Source organism: Colletotrichum higginsianum, assembly GCF_001672515.1.
Source record: "Colletotrichum higginsianum IMI 349063 chromosome 7 map unlocalized unitig_7, whole genome shotgun sequence".
Taxonomy (NCBI): domain Eukaryota; kingdom Fungi; phylum Ascomycota; class Sordariomycetes; order Glomerellales; family Glomerellaceae; genus Colletotrichum; species Colletotrichum higginsianum.
Window position 1 is genome coordinate 2,409,854 of NW_017263917.1, and position 19,315 is coordinate 2,429,168.

The following is a 19,315-nucleotide window of genomic DNA, read 5'->3' on the forward strand; positions in this document are numbered from 1 at the left end:
TTGGTCGGCGGGCTGGCAACGCCACCCGGGAGACAGGGGAGGGGCGCCCACAAACGTCATGTTGCGGCTTTTGGGGGGGTTGCCGGAAGGGCTGGCTGGCATCCGTCGCGGTGTCAACCCTCTTCTTTGAATACCTGGATGCGTCGCGGGATGTGCAATGGTGGTCAGGAGACAGGAGATATACAAACGACCGACCGGCCATGCCAGATGACGACCGGACCCCCGAAGTGGGTGGCGGTGCCTGTTCCCCGTTTTTCCCACCACGTTTGTGAACGACGTGCTGTTTCTGCCCGTGCGTTCCCGCGTCCAGGAGAGCACGTACCCTTACCCTTACACTAAGTACCTTCCTACACTAGTACCTGCCCGAACCTCTCATGGCTTCCCTGCATTGTGATGAGACCGCCGGCTTGCAGCCCTCGACAGCTCGATATTTATGCACTTTCATTCCTCATACCCAATGACCCCCCAAAGTCAAGAATATCGATTGAACCTTTGAATTTTTCCGACTTCATCCTACCTACCTCAAACGGACTCTACTACACTCGGATGAGTGTCGAACTTCCACAACGCATACTCTTCACCCCATTGCGTACTGTCTCAACAAACGAATACATCATCCACAACGCCCACTACTCTTCACCATGGGAACACCTTTCGTCTCTCTCCTCGAGCCGACCGGGCTAGATGCCTATATTCGTGGCGTGCCGCATGACGAGCAGCCGGCGGCGATCCCCAAGGAGTTCTGCGACGCCATGGAGGTGCGCGAGGCCGTCTTCGTGGAGGAGCAGAAGGTGCCCGCCGAGAACGAGTTCGACGCCGACGACAGCCGCGCCTGTCACTGGGTTGCGTACGCATCTGTCAACAAGGTCGTCGAGCAGGAGGTCGTCGACGCCGCCGGCAACATCGTCAAGCCCCGCCGCAGTAGCACCCGCAGCACCCCCATCGGCACCATCCGCCTCGTGCCCTTCCCCCATGCCCCGCACCCCAAGAACGGCGGTGTCTACTGGGACGGCGTGCTCAAAGAGGGGCTGGACGCCGAGGGGGCCAAATTCGCGCCGGCGGCCCACGAGAGGGCGAACGCGAACGCGAGCCCGGTTAACGGACAGGCCGAGACGGCCGCAGAGCACGTCGGCGGCGAGAGACGGCTGTCCGCGATCAAGGTCTTCGCGCCGGATCGCGCGACAGAACTGCATGACGGCAAGGAGCCCTACGTCAAGCTTGGCCGGCTGGCCGTGGTTCGGGAGTTTAGGGGCCACCGAATCGCGAGGCTGCTGGTGACGACGGCGCTCGCATGGCTGCGGGCGCACCCGAGCTATTTCGACCCAAGCATCAAGGAGATGGGCCTCGAGCAGATCGGCGCCGCGAGCGCCGAGGAGGTACCCAAGTGGAAAGGCCTCGTGTGTGTGCACGCGCAGGCCGCCGTCGTGGGCGCCTGGGAGAAGTTTGGATTCCAGGTCGACCAGGGCATGGGGACCTGGTGGGAGGAGGGCATTGAGCACAAGGGCATGTTCTTGAGGTTGGATATCGGGGAGAGGACACCAACTCTCTGAGGTGTGACGGTGGAATAACTGATACGTGACTGGGCAACAGTGCTGGAGAAGAAGAATGACGAAAAAGGGGGATGTGGTGAGGAGTGGGGTGCCCTCGACTTGGGTTGACGCCAGGCGTGTTGGCCGGCTTGGGGATCTTCATGACTTAACGATTTTCCACGACGGTTTCTTGCTAATTGGACTACGGTCCCCATTATTCCACTACTAGCTCTTGTCAACCATAATAGATATTCGACATTGTGAGTCTGTTGATGTCACAAAAGGCTGGAGAGCCCGCGAGTTGTATCAACTGGGCATTTCACATGGGATGTCGGACATACACAAGCGACCACCTGGCAGCGTTGGATTGAGGCGGGCTCTATTCCCCAAAGGCGGGGGTCCATGATCATGGTCATGTCTGTCACATAGCAGGCGCTTGCCGCCGACCCTGTTAGATAGACCTCTCGCGGGGATAAGTAGGATGGTGACGTTACGCTCAGCAAGACCCAAGACACACCGATAGGGGAACGCGGAGGATATTGATCATTTGCTCTGACGAGCTTTGGCTTTTTATTGGAAAAACCACCTTTAGAAGCCGTTTAAGAGACAAGATGCCGTAGCCGCGTTCCCCATATCCCGAACGCGCAAATGCAAAGTAGGTCAGCGCATAAAAACACCGGCTTTCTTTTTCTTTTCGGAGACGATGAAGAAAAAAGACGTTGATTTTGCCCTGTTATGTAATACCACGCCTCCGTTGATTTGTCCCCCAAAAAGCAGTTTTTTGACGTCTCAAGGGAGATGGCGACCCGTCTTCTCAACAGGTCTCCACCCCCATAATCTCCAAAGCGTGATGGGAAAGAGACGATGTATTCCACAGCTCTCCCCAAACACAGCACAAAGTTCCCAGCCAACAGAGTCGTCGTAGCCACGTGACATGTGGAAAGAAGATGAACCCTTTACCGGTTGGACTTGGCGACACGCTCCAGCTCGTCCTTCTTCTTGATGGCGTACGAGTTGCTGCTTCCCTTGGCGGCGTTGATCAGCTCCTCAGCCAAGCACTCGGCGATGGACTTGACGTTGCGGAAAGAGGCCTCGCGAGCACCGGTGGTGAGGAGGGAGATGGCCTGGTTGACGCGGCGCAGGGGGGAGACATCGACGGCCTGGCGACGGACGGTACCGGCGGAACCAATACGGGTAGAGTCTTCGCGGGGACCGCAGTTGACAATGGCGTCGACGGCGATCTGGATGGGGTTCTGGTCGGTCATCAGGTGGATCTGGGTCGAGTGTTAGTTCCAATTGTTATTTCCTGTCGAGTTCCCTTGTGGAGGGTGTTTGCGGGGGAATGTTTCGCTTTTTGCGTGGGTTGACGTACGATCTCGAAGGCGTGGGCAACGATGCGGACAGCCATGAGCTTCTTTCCGTTGTTGCGGCCGTGCATCATGAGCGAGTTGGTGAGACGCTCAATGATGGGGCAGTTGGCCTTGCGGAAGCGCTTGACAGCATAGCGGCCAGCGGAGTGGGTGACATAGACGGGGTTGCGGAGGGAGATGTAGTCACTGTTCGAATCGATTTACGATTAGCCTCTGACTTGTTCTTTTCTTGCTCTTCATCGTGTTCCTGTGCTTGTCCAAGTGTGCGTGTGCGTGCGTGTCGTGTCCGGTTGCGTGTCCCAATGTCCAATTCCAATTCGCGTGTCTTGGTCGTTTCCCTTCCTCTTACTCTCGAATTCGTGTTCCGCGCGCAGAGAAATATTCTTTTCGTGAAGTCCTTGGAGAGGGTGCAGTAGAAAGAGGGGGGGACTCACGTCAGAGAGATGTCCCGGACCTCAACATCGTAATCCCACTTGTTGAAAAGCTTGACGTTGCCGACCTCCTTGACGACGTCCTTGGGGAGGACATCGTAGGAGCCCACGTTCTCGACCTCGATATCGCCGCCGTCAGACATTTTCGCTCGACCTTGGGGGGTTAGTAACCTTTGGGGAGGGAGGGAAGGAAAGTCGAGAAGCTTGAGTGGGAAAATGTGGTGGTCGTGGGTTGAAGTTGTCCAAGTGCGAAAGGGACGGCCGCAGAGTGGGTTTCGATTTTCCTACTCGGTTCGCTTTGCTTTGGTGAGGAGGAGCCCAGGGCTTTGTGGCCGGCTCCAGCAAGCCAAACAGCCTTTGACCTGCGAGCGAAATAATTTTTCCAGAGTTGTGGTATGAACCTGGGCCAATCAAAACGCGTTAAAGGCAACGAGTGGATCCACTGCGGCGAGGGTTCCTGCCCTCGGGCAGCCGAAGGGGCGGCCAGGAGGGGTGGTCAGAAGTGGCACCTCTTTTCCGCAACCTCGATACAATTGAAATTCCTCTACTCCCCGACGACCTTGGTGCCTGTTGAATTCCGACCGACGACATCACAAATCAGACAAAATGGTACGCCCCGCGAGACGCCCTCTCCTCTGTGTGTGCGCGCGAAAGATCGCGCCTTTGGCGAATTATTTATGCTGACTTGTTTGATGGTAAAGGCGCCAGCTGCAGGAGCTAAGAAGCAAAAGAAGAAGGTTCGTTGCAACTGAGTCCCCTTGTACGTGTGTATTCGTGTTTTGAAATCTTTGCTGACTTGTGCGTTCGTGATAGTGGTATGTATAAATCCTGTTGCGCACGAGAGAACACATGAGAACGAGACCACCGATCCATCATTGTGTCTCGAACGACGCATTGTTCCTACCATCGATCGCACCCGACTTACCCTGTCTCCAGGTCCAAGGGAAAGGTCAAGGACAAGGCCCAACACGCCGTCATCCTCGACAAGACCACCTCCGACAAGCTCTACAAGGATGTTCAGTCCTACCGCCTGGTGACCGTTGCCGTCCTGGTCGACCGTCTCAAGATCAACGGCTCCCTCGCCCGGAGATGTCTTGCCGACCTCGAGGAGAAGGGCATCATCAAGCCCATTGTCCAGCACAGCAAGATGAAGATCTACAGTACGTCGAGGCCTCTGACCTGCGTCAATTAACGTCTTAAATATGACATAAACTAACACACAACCAGCCCGTGCCGTCGGTGGTACTGACTAAGCCATGAACTTGGTACGCGTGACGACAAACAAAAAGCAAAGGGGATCAAAGGACGGATTGGTCATATCTGCCTAGTCAGGAGGCTGTACAGATGCTCGATGAAGCATTATACCTTTGGCCTTAGGGATCGGATTTGCTTAAGATCGCAAATGGAACGGAGTTGATACGTACATCTGCCGTGTCGTCAAATAGACCATGATCACGTTCTGATGTCCCCATGATATTGGTCCTGACCATCCCGTTTCCTGTGCAAGTTGCCCATCCTGCAGTGCTTGGACATCACAGACGTCATACCCCTGAGCGAGAACATTTTTCATGCGTATTTGAGAGCGTGGCCTTGGTCAGACCCGCCGACGAGCCAGGAGCTTTCTCGTGCCAGCCAGCCAGCGGGTCACGACGGTTGTTACAGCACGAGGCCCTTGTCCAACTGGAGATATTATTGGTATGCATCGACATGCTGCTCGCTTTGATGCCTTCGACTATTGGTGCTTGATTGGTCCGATTCGCGAGTCGCCGCAAAGGAGGATGAACGCTTTTCTGGCAGCAGCAGCAGCAATAGCATGAAGGGGCCTTTCGCCAGCTCACGGCCCAGAACTCTCTATTCGAACCCGAAGGCTAGCCGTATCCGATACAATATAGGGCTGTGACGCACAGGTCAATGTCACCTCGCTTCCTGCTTCCCACTCCTTGCTACGTGCGGGCGACAAAAGAACAACGAGGTGCCCTGGGACTTGGCATGCATTCATGCCAAAGTCGAGCGAAAGGCTGACTTTGGAGGAGCGCGACGGCTTGGGTCGTCCGAGCTACCAATTCATCCAGAGTTTCCACTTCACGAAACTCACTAACTGCAACACGACAGTCACGAGCCGTGGCTCCTCAGGCTTCAAATGGTTATGGCGGTAGACTAAGCAGGCTCTTCACGGACAGAAAGCCACTGCATGACGAGACGGCATGCTGACTGTGACTGACCGGGCTCGTGTTTTTGCAGTGTGCGCCTGGCGTCGGACACCGTCTTCTCACCTGAGGAGAATTTCGCTGGTGGTCACGTAATAATATTTCTTGTGCAGAGAAGTGGAGGCAGTTAATCTGTCACTCGCTTCTGGAATTACTCGCGCTGGCGGTTCAACGGAGACGTCGGCAGCACGGTAATGGGCACTTGCGTCATTGCTGATCTTTTGTCGTATCACCCGTGTGCTGCAACCTTACAATCACCACGATGCCGTCCTTGGTTCCGTGTGAGCGGACTCGAGAGAAAGAAACGGAACGAGCTTCAAGGTGCAAGGACGGGACCGGGTGCGGCGGTTGTCGCCCGGGGCCCAAGCCCGGCGCCCGAAGTGTCGAACACAGCATGAATGAGGCCTCGAGATTCGGAAGAGGACTCGGGAGTGGTTCGGATTGGCGAGATTAAACATATTGTTGGCGGCTGGGCACTGCGGCGGGACTTCCCAGACGCTTTGGTCAAGTTTGGGGGTGTTTGACCAGGAAGTCAAATTGATTAGGGCAGTCCGAAATTTGATGTCATGTTGAAATTGGCACTGTCGCGAAATGGCCCCTTTTCTTTTCTCGTACAGAGAGTTCCATTTTAGAGGGGTCGACAAAGAGAGAAGCGACTTGTAGCGCGGTTCGCGTGCATCGATTCTTCTCAAACTGTCGAGGGGCAAATGCATCGGCGGGACAAAGCCGATGGGTGAGTGACGAGGTCGGACAGGGGGGAATTCAGGGTCTCATTCGAACAAAGAAACGGCACATGATGCGGCTGCAAGCCAGACGTGAACGTCATGTGGTTCCCGACGAATGACAGGACAAGAGACGACGGGCCATATGCCACTGTTCAGCAAGACACAGCTGCCCGTGGGGGGGTAATGAACGCCATGACGGGCCGGATCTCTTGGTTCGTTTCGAGTGCGAGGATATTTGCAGAAAGTGTAATTTGCCGGCATGATGGAGGAGCGCGGCGGTATGGGAAGGGGTCCAAGGCATTTCGAGGCGAGTATTGGTCATCCGTGGGATGAGATGGGATGGGATGAAGGAATGGAAAGAAGCGCGCGCAAAGCAGTTCGTGGGGGAGGGGGGTAGGGGGTGGAGGAGCCGAGTGAGGTCGCGATGCCCATCGTCCTGGTGTGTGCACTAATGCAATGGCTAGTTAACCAGGTATGTATCCGCACAGTAGGTAGTTCCGAGATCTACTAAGCCACCTTGGTCGTAGCGACAGGTGTTGGTGTGCTTGAGTGTTCCAGCGTCCCATATCAGATATGCACATGGAAGGAGGGAAGTTGGCTTCCACTTGATGTCGTCAGGTATCGGCAGAGTGGTTGAGGAGTCTCGGGGCCAGTCAAGCCTATTAATCCGAGGTAAGGCACCCTGTGGCCATGGGAAGATGCTGGTGTATAGATGCAGATGCAGGTGCAGGTGCAGATGCAGATGCATGGTGTCCCTCCACATGCACATACTTGTAGGCACCATCAGCCGACGGACGGGAAGACATCTAGCGTTTCCTGTCCTTCCCATGTAGCAAAGAGGCTTTTTATTTAGCGTCGAGTGCAGTTGGAAATAAGTGACCGTCGGCGTAAGCACCAGCACCACCAACACCAGTGAGTGTATTTAAAGGTCAGTGGTCGCGCGTTGGACGAGGCTGCTACATGGTCTCAAACGCGCCCCCCTCCATTTCATGCCCAAAGGCTCTCAGTCTGTGTCAGAAGGGCTGGTTTATGCACTTGCATGCGGGCCACTCTGTCCACCTGGTACCCGGCCACGGCCACCGGCCACACTCACCTTCACCTGCAGTGCTTTTTAGATTTGGATCGCCTGTCCCGGTCCGGTCGCATGAACGCTCCTTCTGCGCCCAATTGACTGGGTCTCGAGGCCTTTCCCTTTGCAGCTGATTACAGATGGCAACCTGGTAATTGCACGCTCCACCGCCGGACCCAAGGTACATGATTTCCTGCAGCCCGCGGGCGGGGCGCCGACGTACCTGGTGTCTTTCCGCCCCGAGGCAATCGCAAACTGCTCCTCTCCTGCCTTGTTGCCGCAATTCACCTGAAGGTGGAAGAGGAGGAGGAGGAGGAGGAGGAGGAGGAAGGAGAAGAAGAAGAGATGATACTGCCACTGCCGCTGTGGGAGGACTGCCTGCCTACCTAGGTACCGACCGACCTACCTGCTAAGGTAAGGTACCTTCCCTCAAATAGACTCGACCGCAGGTGGCATCGGGTACACCGTCTCCAGGCCGAGCCCCTCCTCACTGTGTGCGCCGTACCTGGCCCTTTGCCCTTCCCGGCCTGTGATCTCCAACACGGCGACCCAAGTGACAAGTGATGTGCACCAACTGGCCCTGATGTCAGGCACCTGTGTCTTGGATCTTGCTCTTCTGCCCTTCTCCTGCTCAGTCCTTTTTTTCCTATTCCCAACTGGCACTGTCTTGGCCTCGTTGGTATCTAGACCGTGACCCAGTTCGGACCACCACCGGCTCCTCCTCCACCTCCTCTACTTCTTCTCCTCCTCCTTCTTCTTCTTGTTCTCATTCTTCTTCCAAGTTGTTCTCTCGGCCTTACAAAACCCCAAGTCCATCCCGCATTCCAAACCCTCCTCCGGCCTTCTCATCCCGGCCAATCTTCCTTGCTCCGCTCCCTCCCCCTTCCCACCTGTGACCTCCACCACTCCCACCATCAGCGATCCCCTTTTCCCTGCCGATTGCAGACGAAACAAATACTCGCCCACTCCCGTCCTCTTTTTTCCTCCGAGGCGCGACAACTATACCCCATTCTTCTCTGTCCGACTACTCGATCTCTCTCTCCCTTGGCGACAAAGCAGCATCATTTCCTCACGTCTTCCCGCTTGCTCTCACAGCGTTGTCTATACCTACATAGCCATCGTCGCTCTATCAACTGCCCATTGTTACCCGCCTGATTTCGGGTTTACGACTTTGGTTCTAACAAACAACCCTGTCGATACTGTCAACCACTAGCTGCTGATCATCCTCCCTTTTGGTCGACCACGAACTCAGCCGTCTCCATTGCCTGACTGCGCGCCGTCTTTCCTCCCAACTACACCACAAATTCCCCAACCTGCTTTCTGCCTCCTCAACCGACGGAACAACCGACGAAATGGCACAGAACATGACTGACGCTGAGCTCGACCACGATTGGCAGCCCAACGGCCGTCGCCCTCAATCGTTCGTACCGATTGCTTGATCCAGGTTGACACAGTCTCTCTGAGCTGTCATGCTGACTTCTCCCGCTCAGCACCATCGCTCGCTCTTTCTCCCAGGAGCTTGCCGACATCTTTCGCCTTGACGATCCCGTCACCGACTTCGACGGGAAGCTTGACCAACGGTATGCAATCCCGCGATGCAGTCTCGGTACCCTTCACCCGGACTGCTCACTCGTATTGTCGTGCCCGAAGTCACGTTGTCAGTTGCTGACCAGCCCCGCCCACAGAAAGCAAAACGTCCAGAGTCAGACAAGCGAGCTGGAGGCTCTCGAGCGTCGCATTCGCGAAATGGAAGAGCGGTTGAAGAACAACGCCGTCAACAAGCAAACATCTACCAACGAGCCGGCCACTGCTGGAGCTGCCGCGTCCACGTTGTCCAAGGAAGCCCAGGAGATGGCCAGGTCACGACCAGGTACGGCGCGCCAAAACCAGCCTCATGCCCCGTCTTCGGCCAACATGCCGCCCACGCCTACTGCCAGCGAAGGTGAATACGATTTCGTCGGCAAGGATGACCTTGACGACCACCCACCCCGACACTGAATCGCTGCATTTGACACTTCCAACCCGCACAATACCCACATTGCCACGTCTCGCCTGATTTTCTCCTTTCCTTCAACATGACCGCCCGCTCCGAGCAAGCCACCACAGTCATCTGTTACATGAGGCCACGAGAAATGCTGACTGTTCCTCGTTCCTGCTACTTCAGACGGCGACCGCGAACAGGCATGAGGCTAGATGCCCCTCATTAGATCGCAACACCAAACTCTTTATACTTGCCCGACCTCATCCCGCATATACCCGCAATCTGCGATTTCACGGCCCCACCGGTCCTTGTCGGCAACGTTGGATTCCCGAGCTTTTTACACAGAAATGACATTTCTGTTGTTTTTCCAGGTTACTTTTGGCAAAGGCTCATGCCCAACATCGCATCACAGCACGGGACGTCGCTCGCTGTCCCCGCCGCAAAGCTGCTCTTTCGGGCGTTAGAAGCATGAATTCCTGATTCACCACGATATCTTTTTGCAGTTGGTTCCTCTTCGTTCGCTAGCCTGATCGGTTACGCGTTTTTTTATCACCTAGTCAGTGGAGTTTATAGCATGCATGAGTGGATCGTCCTCGCCGGACTAATACCCTCTGGTCATTCATGTCATGTCCAGGAGCGAAAATGTGCTACCTCTGTATATATCAAAGGAAGAAGTGGAAATTCATCTCTGATTCTTTTTGAGCAATGGGAAATGCTTGAGGAGTATTGCCTTCATTGCCACGCTGCAATGGTGTCAGTTCACCGAGCAATATTTTTTAAGGTTCACGGTGTCTGAGAATCTTGTACGAGAAATTCGGATGATGATCCTTTTTCTCTCACATATGCGCAAGCTCGGAGAGTAAGACATCGCAATAGCTCGGGTGGAACGATCTTTGTGTCAGTCATTTCAAACTAACAGCTGCAGTGCCTCGGGATATCTGGAACCAACAATCCGTCGACTGCCTACACTTTTGAATCTTCGAGTTTCCTCGGCCAAGTCGAACCCTGACCATTTCCTTACGTGTCACAGACCGATGTCGTTGAGCACACATCGAGGGATCCCTTGTCGCCAAAGCCGACATAGCTGCCTTGTGTGCCATAATTCAGCTGAACATACATGTTCTTGAGCGCCACCCCACCGAATATGGCACGTTGGCCGTCGGTACTTTTTTGGATGCCGCCGTAGCATTTTTCGGTATTGCCGGGCACGGGTCCGAGGTTGATGTGATCCCTCGGAACGGTCCCAAGGTATCCGCCTGCAGTTATGAACTGGAAGTCGGGGATCCCAGATGCCAAGGAGCATGGAAAGATGTAGTGTTGCAGGTCTGGGTCAAAGGCCGAGTCGGGAATCTCAGAGTAGTACTTGACTACCAGCGATGATGGAAGCAACAAGAAGCTGCTGCCTGTGTCGACGGTTGCAACGAAAGGCTGCGCAAATTTATACCACACCCCGCCACTCATGGTACTCAAGCGAGTCTTGGTGACCAGGAAACTCCAATCGTCGTCGTCATCCATGGGCTTTTCGTTGATGTCGGCGGTTCCCATGGAGTACCCGAAGGAGAAGAATCCTTTGTCCGAGTTGTGCCGCAGGTCGATACCAATCCATTCGAAATGCAGCTCCGGCTTGAGACGGTCGAGCATGGATGGCGTTCTCGGCTGGACGCTCGATGGGCGCTTTTTCGCAAGTCCCAGTACGCCACTGACCTTGGGCTCAACCGCCCAACGTTGGTCAACTTTTACGACAGATTGGACTGTAGCGTTGACGATGTTGAAGCGGTGGTTGTCTGTCAGGAGGCCGAAGCGGACAGTGTCCAAGTACACCTTGCCCGAATTGGTGACACCATCCGCTATGGTGAGGTGGTCAGTCGCTTCAATAGGACCGTGGCCGCTGAGAATGGACGGACCGTATGAAGATGACCAAGTAGCGCCGGGTATTTCCTGGCTCGTTGTCGACTTTGAGGGGTCATACAGCGTCGGCACACCGTTAGGCGCTTTGTCGCCAAACTGGGTGTCAGTAGTCATCAGCCAGCTATTGTTCATGTGAGTTACAGGCTCTGCCAGAGGATGCCGATGGCTTGTAAGGGGAGGGGCGGGGGGAGAGGCATACAAGTCGGAAGTGGCCGTGTCGATGATGACTGGTATCCTTTGGGGGGTTTCGGGGTTTCCGACGAAGATGTCGGTCAGCCAGTAGCTGCCCGTGCTTCTAGACGCCACGATAGAGGCTGAAAAGCGAACAGACTTCAGTGAGCTTCAGAATCCTTCTCGGGGGTGCTTCCACAAATATGAGTAGGGGATTAGGGGGACTTGCAGTAGTAACCAGAGCGCCGGGTCAGTGTGTGTCTTGCAAGGGCATCCGGGACGGGCATGTTCCCCCTCTCATAGACGGCTGTGAGAGCGGCCCCGCCCGAGACGTAGTCCGGGTTGGCGTGGACCGGTACCGTGAGGGTACTGCGCTGGAGAGTTCCGGGCGCAAACCCGGATGTTGTGGGGCCAGTCGGGACGGCGTACGCCATTGCCAACCAGAGCAGCGGTACGAGGAGAGTTGGGAGCATGTTGACAAATTTCTACTGAAGTTTACGACTGAAATTGGGGTTGGATGGTTGCTTCGATCTAAATGCGGATGTAAGAGACAGTCTTTTCGATCTTGGAGAGGTCGGATAAGATCACCTCTATATATATCTTTTTTTTCCTCTCATCTTGCCCGGCAGCCTTACTTGCTTCATTGTCCCCAAAGGGGATCTCAGTCCGGATCAAGAACCGAAGTAACAACAAAGTTCGTCAAGCAATGTTTGTTTCGCACGGGAGCCATGTGTTGCTGCTGGCCAGCATGAGCGGTATCGCAGCAGCAGCGACATGCTGTTTGTCTCTCCCCTTTGTTGTTGCCTGTTGGTCCCTGGAACAGCCATGTGTCACTCGCGGCGGATCTGGCGGAAGCTCTTGTCCCGGTGCAGATACCCGCGAGGGGAGCCATGGACGCGGCGGGAAGCAAGCCGACGGGCTGAGCTTACCGAGCTGTTGGTCATGGGTTTGGTCATTCTGGGTGGGAGTGGGACGAGAGAGAAGCCGCGAGAAGGTCCAGGAGAGGGCGAGCGGGCAGGCAATGCAGTATTGTTCTGTCGGGCTGGGATGCGTGCTCGTCACGAGGGTCTCGCCGTACACCGCACGTACACCGGAAGAGATAGAGAGAAGGGTGGGGAGGGCAGACAAACAACAGTCGTGCCCTCGTTGTCGTGATGCGCGGTATCATGAACTGTGATGATGCGTTTTTAATGGGCTAGCTGGTAAACCGCGATAGATAACAAAAGCAAGGAAAAGCGGCCGAGGGTTAGTTGGTTGAGCGATTGCCATGTGACACTTTGCGACACTCTACGGGGAACCTTTTCCTTCACCACCCCTCCCCTCCCCCAATAAAAAAAGAATGCGACGGGAAAAGGAGAGGAAAGAGAGAGATTCGGCCGAGGATGCTGCGGAAGCGCGGGTTCCTCTCCCCCTTCCCCGACCGAGGGACACGGGATAGGTACGACACGTTGGCGAGGGAATTAAAAGGGGTGGGGGTGGACCATGTATATATGTATGTTGCCGGCCGGGAAGGGCGGTGCTGATCGTGTCACAGTTGAGAAATGGGTTGACCGCACATGACCAAACTAGATGGAGATATCGATCTAGTCCTTTTTCTACATTTTATTTTGGTTGTGCTGGTAAGTACGTCTTGGAGAGCTGGGGGGCTGGTTAACCACGGCGAAGAGAGAGGGGAGGTGACATCATGGCATCATCAGGTCATGGGACCGACGTGCTGGGGATGGGGCGGACGGTGGTGACGAGATGGTTGGTTGGCTAGTTGGTGTTTGCTTTCATCTCCCTCGAGGCATCCGGGTCGCCTTGGCTCGGGATCGTTGTCTTCAAGGTCGGGATCACGTCGCACACTCGGCTCGAAGATTGCGGTGGAGGGGTCGGGGGCCGATCACCGTATGGGGCAGCAGGACAAGAAGGAAATACTTGACACAGTTGAGGCCACGATGGCCTCTCATCCCAAGGGGTTACAGCTACAGCAAGCCAATCACAGCAGGGCAGGGGTTGGATCAATTCCCGTCTGGACTTGTTGTGTGCGATCTCATTTCATCTGGAAAAAAACGCCCTAGGTATGGTTTATGCTATAAAAAAAGACTCCAAAGCTGTCTGTATCTCTCGTTCCCCTCTGTACTCTTTTTTCACCCCAAGGGTAGGACCCTCAGAGCTCATCGTGCTCTGGGGCGTCCTCCTGAGCGCCAGCCTGGCCCTGGCCCTGCTGCGACTGCTCAAACTTCTTGAGAATCTCCTCAATGTCGGCCTCGCTCGGCGTATCGCCGTCGGCGCCGAACTGGACGTAGCTCCCACCACCGGGGAGCTCGACTGTCCGGCCGGCGGGGGGCTCGGGCTCAGCGGTCGAGCTCTTGGACGGAACGGTCGTGGTGGGCTTCTCCTTGGAGTCGCCGGACGAGGCGGAGGCCGTGGTGGTGGTGGATTTTGTCTTCTTGGTCTTTGCGCTCTTGTTGGCCTTCTTGGTCTTGCCCTCGAAGTTCTTGACGCCCTTCATAGCGAGGTCCATGCCGGCCTTGTCGAGCTTGTCCCGCTTGGCCTGGAGGTCCTTGACGAGGAGAACGGGGTCGTCCGTCGTGGTGAGGGCGTCCTGCTTCTTCTCCATCTCCTTGAGCCACTTAGTCGTCGACTCGTACAGGTCATCGACCACGTCAACGTCCTCACGCTTGTACAGCGGCGGGACGGGTCCCTTCTCCTTGACGACGTCATCCATCGTACGCTCCTTGCTGCTATCGTCGTCCTCGAGGTCATCAAAGTCGCCTGAGGGGGTCGCCGAGGGGGTCTCGGTGGAGGTGCTGCTCGAAGACCCGGCGGATGCGGACGCGTGCCACTCGTCATACTCGTCGATCTGCTTCTTGATGGTGCTGACAAAGGACTGTGTCGAGTTGAGAGCGTCCTTCAGGGCCTTGACGAGTTCGGGGCGCTTATCGGCCTCCTCACTTCTCTTTTGGATCTTGACGACGGGGTCGTGGAGCTCCTTGTATCTCTTCTTGAGATCATCACGTGATGCGTCGGCACCCTCCTCGTAGAGCCAGTCGCTCGCTTCGTTGTTCTTCTTCTCCAGAGTGGCGCGCTCCTCTGCAGTGGAAGCGGCAATAAACGTCTCACTCTCAAGGAGACTGCGGACCTTGTAGGTGAAACCCTCCAGCTGGTTAAGTGCCTCTTCCCTCAGGCGGCGGGCCTTGTCAGAAGCCTCGAATGCCTTGAGGCGGTCCTTGGAATGGATAAGATCGTCGCGGGATAGATCGGGTCGCCCAGCCTTCTCGAGAATGAAGTCGACGTTGATGATGACGAGCACCTTCTTCTTGGCGGGCTCACTGTCATCAGAGGTGGGATCGCTGGGACTGGGGGAGGAAGAGGCCGGGGTCGTGTCGGTCTTGGTAGAAGTCGTGGTAGTGGCAGAAGACTCGGATGAGGTGGTCGACGACTCGCCGTCTTCGTCGCCGTCCAGGGGCTTCTGGTCCTTCTTTCCGAACCCGAACAAGTTCTTGACCCCGTCGACAAAGCCCTCCTTTTCAGGGGCTTCGGCCTCGCACTCGACAGTGGCCTTGGTGACATCGACCTCTCCGTTCTCGCCGCTCAGCTTGACTCCGACCTTGAAGTGGATATCGCTGTCGACGCAAGAGTACTTCTCCTTGAGCTCCGCGACCGAGGCGGTCAGATTCTTGGTGGTCAGGACCTTGGTGTCCTGTTCAGCGGAGCCGATCTGCTGGTAGAAGGTGACGTCGAAGTCTTCGTGGTTGGTGAAGGTAACCTCCTTGGGTACACCGCCCTGGGGAGAGATGGCGGACCACAGACGCTGGTGCTGAAGCTTGTTCTTGTTGTTGGTCCATTTCATGCCAGAAGGGTAGTTTCCACCCTCGGAAATGCGAATCTCCTTGACGCGAAAGCTGGGGCTGAGCTCGGCGGCACGGAAGGCCGCACCAAAGACGGCGGCCTCGTCCGAGTTAACGTTGCTGCGGAGCTTGTCGGCGGAGCCAACGACCTGCTCCAGCTGCTTCTGGACGAAGGGGGTGCGGGAAGCACCACCGTGAAGGATGACGGAGGTCAGGTCCGCGAGCTCAAGCTGGGCCGTCTTAAGGGCGCCCAAAATGACAGCGTCGACGCGAGCGGCGTGGCTCTCGGCCATCTTCTCGAAGTCGGCGCGGGTGAGCTTGTACTTGAAATCAACGTCCTCGTAGAGACCCTCGAAGCTGGCGCCGGCCTGCTGGTTGGCGCTGAGGACGTGGCGCAAGCGCTCCGCCTCCTTGGTCAGCTTCGCGATGGCACGGCCGTGGGCCTTGACCTTGTCGGCGTCGGCAGAGATCTTCTTGGCGGCCTTGGACTCGACGAACTGGGTGACCATATCATCGACAATGAGGTAGTTGAGCGCGTCGCCACCCAGAGTCCTATCCCAGCCGGAGCCGATGACGGAAACCTCCTGTACGGTCTTGTTGAACTTGCCAATGTCCTTGACGGTGCGACCCTGGAACTTCATCACGGTGGCCTTGGTGGAGCCAGCGCCCATGTCGAAGACTAGGTGGTGCTCAGCCTTGCCTCCCTCGTTAATGTTGGGGAACTGGCGGGAGGTGGCATAGTTGAGACCAACGGCGAGGCCGTCGCTGATGAGGCTGAGAACCTTGAGACCGGCGAGGTCAGCGGCGGTCTGGATGGCGCGCTTCTCCTCAACGGTGAAGTAGGGAGGGACAGTCAGAACGATTGAGCGGATCGAGGTTCCAGATCCAGCAGCAACCTCGGCGTTCTTCTGGATGCTCTGCAGTTCCATGGCCAGAAGCTCTTCGACTAGCCATGCCTCCTCCTCCTCAGTGAAGACCTTGCTCTTGAAAGCAGCGGTCCCACGTTTCTTGTTCTTCTCGAGCTGCAGCGCAGGGTGCCGGGCAGCGTATTCTTGGACGATGGGGTCGTCGACGGAGAGACCCAGGAGGGTCTTTAGGTTGGGGTAGACATCGTGGGGGAAGCGGGCGGAGAGGGCGATGGCGTCGGAGCCGTAAAGCCTCTCGGGGTAGGCTCCAGACTTGGGGCCTCCCTGGAGGGGCTTGAAGGTGACGGCAGAGATCTCCTTGCGGCGGGAGTCCTTGGTCAGGACGATATCGAGAGGAATGCCGGGTTTGACGAGGGCGGCCTTGATGTACTCGGTGCCAAGGTCGATGCCGAGGACTGCGGAAACCGCAAACACGTGTGCGGAAAAGAAGAAGACGCAGCCAAGGACTATTGCCAGGGGCGAGAAAGTTCGTTGCGCCATGGTATATGGTTTGCGCCCAATGGCGCTGTCGATGGTGGTTTGTGGTTTGAGCCGGGTGCGTGTCACCGAGACGCAAGAAATGTCGTCGGTGCTTACACGGGTTCTGCTGGGTGAGTCCCGGTTGTCGTCGAGGGAGACCTGGGAAGCTCTAATGTGATGTTGTATATAAGAGGATCAGGAACCCAAGGGCAATGAGAGGACGGGGGGCTAGGGACAAGAAAAGAAAAAAAAAAAAGAATGGGAATCCTCGAGGCAGTTAGGGACCCAGATATACAGAGAATGGGAGCAATTGAGGGTCATCAACAACGATTCGTGAAGGTGTCCTCTACTGGGTTCGGTGCCATTCCTCCAAACTGGGTCGGTCTCGGCAAGGTACCTTCTAGTGGATTACCTGTCCTGGCGAAGAGGACAGCTGTAAGAAAAAGAGAGGTAAAAAGCTGTGGCGTTCTCGTCCAGTGTAAGGCCCCCCTGACATTACCACAAGGCTGAATGCACGATAAGCCTGCTATTGGCCCGATAAGCTTAAGCGACGGGAATTGGAGGCAGTTATTCCGGCGGGGTGGGGCCATCATGGGCCAATAAACGGCATGAAGCTGCCTTATTAAGGGGTCAGCGCCGAGCTTCCATCACCAATTCCTGTCTTCCTGTATGCCATGACAATTCATTCAAAGGGCTTGCAGGCTAAGCATTACCTAAAGGTTACGTGAATCATGACTCCGTACAGAGAGCGGTCAGTCATGTCTCAGGTTTTACAAACACTTTTCTTTTTACAAATGTCGGTTCTTTTTTTGCCATTGGAGATTCATTCCGTTTGCCTGGCTGTGGGCAGAGGCAAGAGGCGAGCGCAATTGATGTTGCAGGAGGGAAGCCATGGAAGCTCATTGTGGCACCAGGCAGACCTTGCCAACAGCAGCCGGGGTCATGCACCCGAAAGCAGTAAGCCTTTGTGTGTAGCTGTCATCAGCCCAATGGTTTAAGATATATCTCACTAGGCGCCTACTTGTCCCAGGGGCCAAATATCCTCAGCATGAACAATACAAGTGGCATCATGCTTAGGTGTACTGTTCTTGGAGTGGTTCTACTCACAGATATCTCAAAGATAAGTAAAGGCAAAGAAAAGACGTACGACTGTAGCCTCTCTTGGTACTGTTCTTATTTCCTCTATCCCGGTTGTCACTGTTATCATTGACGCTGTGCCGTTCGCCTTGAATCCTACTTGCATTTGTTACTAGAGACACCCGAATCGTTACTGGAGGGACTTCAAGTGAATTCTGACACGGATTGAGCAGATTTCCTACTCTTCTTCATCTTTTGAAGACACGTCGGCTCATCCATGTCTCTCAGCATCGGCAACTGCCACAGTGATCCGAAGTCTCATCTGTCCCAACATTTGGAGATGGCGGGGTATGAGCTTCGGAAGAGTGGGGCGGGGCAGCTCGTGGCGGGGTACAACCTGGCTTACACCACCTACAATCTCCGTCTCCTCCCCCCCCATCGATTCAGCACATTTCCTTCGACTCTGTAGATAACACTGCAAATCAAAAGGCTGAATACAACTCGGTCCATCACGCTAACCGAGAAAGACGCCTCCTTCCCGGGTTAGTTGCAAAGAAATCCGCGGTCTGTCGAAACTGCCAAGCTCCGTGCCTCCAAGATGGCTCCCGTTGACAACGAAGTCAGAGGCAGATTGGCCCTGGTCACAGGTGCCTCTGGCGGGTAAGTTCAGGGAGGTCTTCATCTGTTTGACTTCGACTTACATGACACAGCATTGGAGGAGCTTGTGCCAAGGAGCTCTTCGCCAACGGCGCTCGTCTGGCCCTGACGTGTTCGTCCGAACGCACCTACGCCAAGATCACAGAGCTCGCTTCGAAGTTGAAGAGCGCTGCAACCCAAGACGCCACCGTCTCCTGCCATGTGGTGGACATGTCCTCCACTAGTGCCATCGAGCACCTCTTTGAGCAGATCAAGACCGAGCACGGCCAACCCCCCGACATACTAGTCTCCAATGCCGGCACGGCTGGCTTCGGCAACAAAGCCAATCCGTATCTTGAGAACATTTCCCTCGACGAATTCGACTTCACCATCAACATCAACCTTCGCGCCTCGTTCCTCCTGTGCAAGTTGGCCATCCCGCACATGGCCGCCCAGCACTGGGGCCGCATCGTCTTTGTCTCGTCCATCTCGGCCGTTGGCGGTGGCATCAACGGCTGTCACTACGCCGCCAGCAAGGCCGGTCTGACGGGCATGATGAAGAACCTGTCATCCAAGCACGCCAAGGACGGCGTTTCGCTGAACGACGTCGCGCCGGCCATGATTGGGGACACGGGCATGATTCCTGACGAAAAGCGTGTCGAGGGCACACCCGGCGACGTGAAGAACATACCTGTTGGAAGGCTGGGTACGCCGCAGGAGTGTGCCAATGTTGTCATCATGCTTTGCAAAACTGGCTATCTGACGGGGCAGAGCATCTTGTTGAGCGGCGGCCTAAAGTGAGCCCTCGTCCTGGCGATTGGCGATTGTCTCTTTTATTGACGTGTGAATTCGTCACGGGCTATTGGCTTGATTTCCATTTGGCTGAGGATTATTGGGACGACTAACGAATTATCTGCCTCCGATTCGACCGTGTAGCCAGCCACTACTTCCATGTTTTACTGAATATTCTGGATGTTTAAGTGCTTCTTGGCT

The 19,315-nt window shown here is 55.6% G+C and overlaps 7 protein-coding genes across 7 annotated transcripts; 4 read left to right on the forward strand and 3 right to left on the reverse strand.

Annotated features, from left to right (window-relative positions):
- Nucleotides 1-641: 641 nt before the first annotated feature.
- CH63R_10418 (Acetyltransferase) lies at nt 642-1,550 on the forward strand (the record flags this gene model as incomplete). Its single annotated transcript, XM_018305392.1, has 1 exon — nt 642-1,550. One exon carries the CDS (start codon nt 642-644, stop codon nt 1,548-1,550), a length of 909 nt encoding a protein of 302 aa, XP_018154816.1.
- A 935-nt stretch (nt 1,551-2,485) lies between these two features.
- On the reverse strand, nt 2,486-3,473 carry CH63R_10419 (40S ribosomal protein S5; the record flags this gene model as incomplete). The annotated part of the gene is made up of 3 exons (XM_018305393.1): nt 2,486-2,803; nt 2,902-3,085; nt 3,334-3,473. The coding sequence occupies 3 exons, from the start codon at nt 3,471-3,473 to the stop codon at nt 2,486-2,488; spliced, it is 642 nt and encodes a 213-aa protein (XP_018154817.1).
- A 463-nt stretch (nt 3,474-3,936) lies between these two features.
- CH63R_10420 (40S ribosomal protein S25) lies at nt 3,937-4,583 on the forward strand (the record flags this gene model as incomplete). The annotated part of the gene is made up of 3 exons (XM_018305394.1): nt 3,937-3,971; nt 4,267-4,490; nt 4,558-4,583. 3 exons carry the CDS (start codon nt 3,937-3,939, stop codon nt 4,581-4,583), a joined length of 285 nt encoding a protein of 94 aa, XP_018154818.1.
- A 4,100-nt stretch (nt 4,584-8,683) lies between these two features.
- CH63R_10421 (uncharacterized protein) lies at nt 8,684-9,329 on the forward strand (the record flags this gene model as incomplete). The annotated part of the gene is made up of 3 exons (XM_018305395.1): nt 8,684-8,751; nt 8,822-8,911; nt 9,017-9,329. 3 exons carry the CDS (start codon nt 8,684-8,686, stop codon nt 9,327-9,329), a joined length of 471 nt encoding a protein of 156 aa, XP_018154819.1.
- Nucleotides 9,330-10,329: 1,000 nt separating this feature from the next.
- On the reverse strand, nt 10,330-11,864 carry CH63R_10422 (Eukaryotic aspartyl protease; the record flags this gene model as incomplete). Its single annotated transcript, XM_018305396.1, has 2 exons — nt 10,330-11,534; nt 11,630-11,864. 2 exons carry the CDS (start codon nt 11,862-11,864, stop codon nt 10,330-10,332), a joined length of 1,440 nt encoding a protein of 479 aa, XP_018154820.1.
- A 1,676-nt stretch (nt 11,865-13,540) lies between these two features.
- On the reverse strand, nt 13,541-16,630 carry CH63R_10423 (Heat shock protein 70-like protein; the record flags this gene model as incomplete). The annotated part of the gene is made up of 1 exon (XM_018305397.1): nt 13,541-16,630. The coding sequence occupies one exon, from the start codon at nt 16,628-16,630 to the stop codon at nt 13,541-13,543; it is 3,090 nt and encodes a 1,029-aa protein (XP_018154821.1).
- A 1,654-nt stretch (nt 16,631-18,284) lies between these two features.
- Nucleotides 18,285-19,123, forward strand: CH63R_10424 (short chain dehydrogenase; the record flags this gene model as incomplete). The annotated part of the gene is made up of 2 exons (XM_018305398.1): nt 18,285-18,346; nt 18,397-19,123. The coding sequence occupies 2 exons, from the start codon at nt 18,285-18,287 to the stop codon at nt 19,121-19,123; spliced, it is 789 nt and encodes a 262-aa protein (XP_018154822.1).
- Nucleotides 19,124-19,315: the final 192 nt, after the last annotated feature.